Below are 2,927 nucleotides of genomic sequence, written 5' to 3'. Positions count from 1 at the left end.
ACACACACACACACACACACACACACACACACACACAAAGATTTACCTGGAAGATGATGAAAACAAAGTACAGAGGTTGAGTGCTTAGAGGCCCAGTTCGCCCTGCCTCTACACCTGTCTTGGCATAAATGGCAAGCGTGAGCAGCCCACACGCTGGGGCCAGCCGTCTCCTCGGACGAATGGCAGAGGGCTCTGAGCACCTGTGAGCTCTGGTGTGCTGCAGCCCAATGCCCGAGATGTGTGTCGCCTTCTCTTTCCCCTTAGGTGGCTGACGGGGCAAATGCAATCGTGTTGGGGACACTGGGAGACATTTCCTCGCCTCTTGCAATTATCGGTGGAAATTGTGCCCTGCAGGGTTTTGACCACGAAGGGAATGATCTCTTCTGGACGGTACGAGAAACAAGGCATTCTCTCTCTGATGTTCTTAAAGACTGTGACTTTGAAGATCCTTTCGTTTGCTGGGTGTTTGTTTTCTTAACCTCTGACTACTGAATAACAAACATTCATATTCTATGCACCTTAAAGCTAGGAGTTATTTGAATACCGCTCTTGGTAGTCTGTATCATCCTAGCTTGTCGGTAAGGGTCAGAAAGACGCCCTCGTAAAGCTCTGCTTTTCCTTCCAGGTTACTGGAGATAACGTGCACTCCTTGGCCCTGTGTGACTTCGACGGCGACGGGAAGAAGGAGGTACGTGGGCAGGAGATGCCTCCTGTGTGCTCAGCCGATACTCTTTTCTATGGCAGTGACGTTAGTGGAGAGCACTGTTAGCTTCTCAAGGTGGGTTTTGGTGTGCTCTTGCTTAGAGGAGGTACTGACTGGCCTCACTTGTCTTTCTCGCTCTGAGCAACGCGCCCCTTGCACTGTCTAATAACAAAGATCAGGGCACAGCGTTTCAGAGACCGAGAAGGGCAAAGAGAGCAGTGCAGTTCACGGGACCTCAGTCGTGGTGACAGACGTACCATTTGCTTTGGAAACCATGTTAGTAAGTCATTTTCAGTTTGGGCTAACAGTCTTGACGATCAGCTCGTAGCCCTTGAAACGATGCCCTGGGGGTGGCGTTGGGCAGGGACATAGCTGCCCGCTTGCCCGTGGGCACTGTTGCTGGGCGCCGCTGAGTCAGTGCCGTGTCAGGGAAGTAGAGCTACCCCGCAGGGTGTGCAAGGCCCCATGCTTGACAGGCGCAGACTGCCGGGCCTTTCTCTCACAGAGCTGCTCCACCCTGTCCATTAGCAGCCACGCACTTCACGACTGTGCCCACAAGGCTCCTCCCACACATCCTGGGCTCTGGCTTTTGAACCAGGGCCTCCATCTGCAGGCAGGGAAAGGCGCTGAACCAGGGGCATTTCCAGGCACATGAAGGGGCAAGGCCTGCCACCTCATGGCCAGATAAGATCTGCAGTAGCCACTTGTCCGGTAAGAGGAGCCCTGGTGGTGTCGTGGACTTCGTGCTGGGCGGCGAAAGGTTGGCAGTTTGAAACCAGCAGCAGTTAGGAGGGAAATGCACAAGGCTCTCTACTCCCAACTGCCCTCTGTGAGTTTCCGTGCCCCACAGGGTCCCTCTGAGTCACTAAGTTTGAGTTTTAGCCTCTCCCCTGCCCACTAGCTGCATCTGTTGACGTGACCACTGGAGGGAGCCTTCCTGAGTATTGGATTGTTGAGCTGGGAATCGTAGGGGAAGGCAGCAGCACAGGAAAGACTGTCCATGGATAGTCGTCTAGTCTGGGTCAGGGCAGGTTAGACTCGGAACTATTTGTGTGGTCTCTCTCTTTTCTTTTCTGTCTGTCTGTCTGTCTCCACGAGGTAGGCAGGATAAGGATTCCCAAGGAGACAGCAGTGGACCGACAGCTGGGGGTCACGGGGCAACATGGCACGGAAGAAGAGGAGGAGTGGGGAGGGGAGCAGTGAGCCAACAGTGCCGGGACGGGGATAGCAAGGGATCTAACATTGACAGCGAGGAGGGTGAGCGTTCCTGGTTGTGTTTAATCACTGAACTGTATCTGAGAGGAGTTACTGAAAGGTGAATGATGGGTAAACATGACTGTGGGGCCGGAGGAAAGAAGAAAGAAATAGGGCAGAATAAGAAAGCAGAAAGTTTATATAGGCATAAAGATGTATATATGTGGATATAAAAAGATAGGCGTATTTGTGTATCTATGGAAATACAGTAAGGAAGCAGATAAAGACTCTGGGCCTCTACTTAAATATTGGCTCAGTACAAGAACGGTTTGTTCGAATAATGTGGCACTGTGCAATACCTTCCCCACACAATTGATGAAGACAAAGTGGGTGCATAAACAAATGTGGTGAAGAAAGCTGATGGAGCTTGGCTATCAAAAGCTGTAGTGTCTGAGTCTTAAGGGCTTGAAGTAAAACAAGTGGCCATCTATCAGGGAAGCAAGAAAGCCCACATGGAAGAAGCACACCAGCCTGTGTGATCATGAGGTGTCGAAGTGAAAAGATACCAGAAATTCAAAATCAAGCAATCAGATTGACATGAAGGAGCGTAGACAAAGTGGAGCCCCAAAACCCACCTGTAAGACAATTGGACAGTCCCTCACAGAAGGGCCCCGTGGAAGGGGCGGTATGTCTAGGGTTCAGTACAGGACAGATGAAACACATAACTGTCCTCTAGTTCTTTAATATTTCCTCCTCTACTGTTAGAGCCTTAGTTTCACCTCACTAATCTCGTGAGACCTGTGTATGTTCATTTGTATAATCAAGGTTATTCGATGAATGAAATCCAAGATAGATAAACAGTAATGGGAAAAGCAGTAATGGGAGTGGTGACCTACCGCCCATCTGTGGACAATTGGACATCCCCTCACAGAGGGGTCACAGGGAAGAGATGAGCCAGTCAGGATGCAGTACAGCACCGATGAAACACACAACTTTCCTCTAGTTCTTTGGTGGTTCCTTCACCCCACTA

The 2,927-nt window shown here is 50.6% G+C and overlaps 1 protein-coding gene across 1 annotated transcript in view; it reads left to right on the top strand.

Annotated features, from left to right (window-relative positions):
• The first annotated feature begins 128 nt into the window (after nucleotides 1-128).
• Nucleotides 129-2,927, top strand: part of BBS2 (Bardet-Biedl syndrome 2) — a 27,725-nt gene continuing 24,926 nt past the window's right edge. The window contains exons 1-3 of the mRNA XM_013005196.2: nucleotides 129-137; nucleotides 265-390; nucleotides 626-688. Coding sequence (XP_012860650.1) covers nucleotides 129-137; nucleotides 265-390; nucleotides 626-688 — 198 coding nt within the window. The remainder of the gene's footprint in view (nucleotides 138-264; nucleotides 391-625; nucleotides 689-2,927) is intronic.

The sequence above is a fragment of the Echinops telfairi genome, unplaced genomic scaffold, assembly GCF_000313985.2.
Source record: "Echinops telfairi isolate 266 unplaced genomic scaffold, ASM31398v2 ScPeMD7_2291;HRSCAF=2852, whole genome shotgun sequence".
NCBI lineage: Eukaryota > Metazoa > Chordata > Mammalia > Afrosoricida > Tenrecidae > Echinops > Echinops telfairi.
Note: the sequence above shows the minus strand (reverse complement) of the source record. Positions and strands in the feature narration are given on the sequence as shown.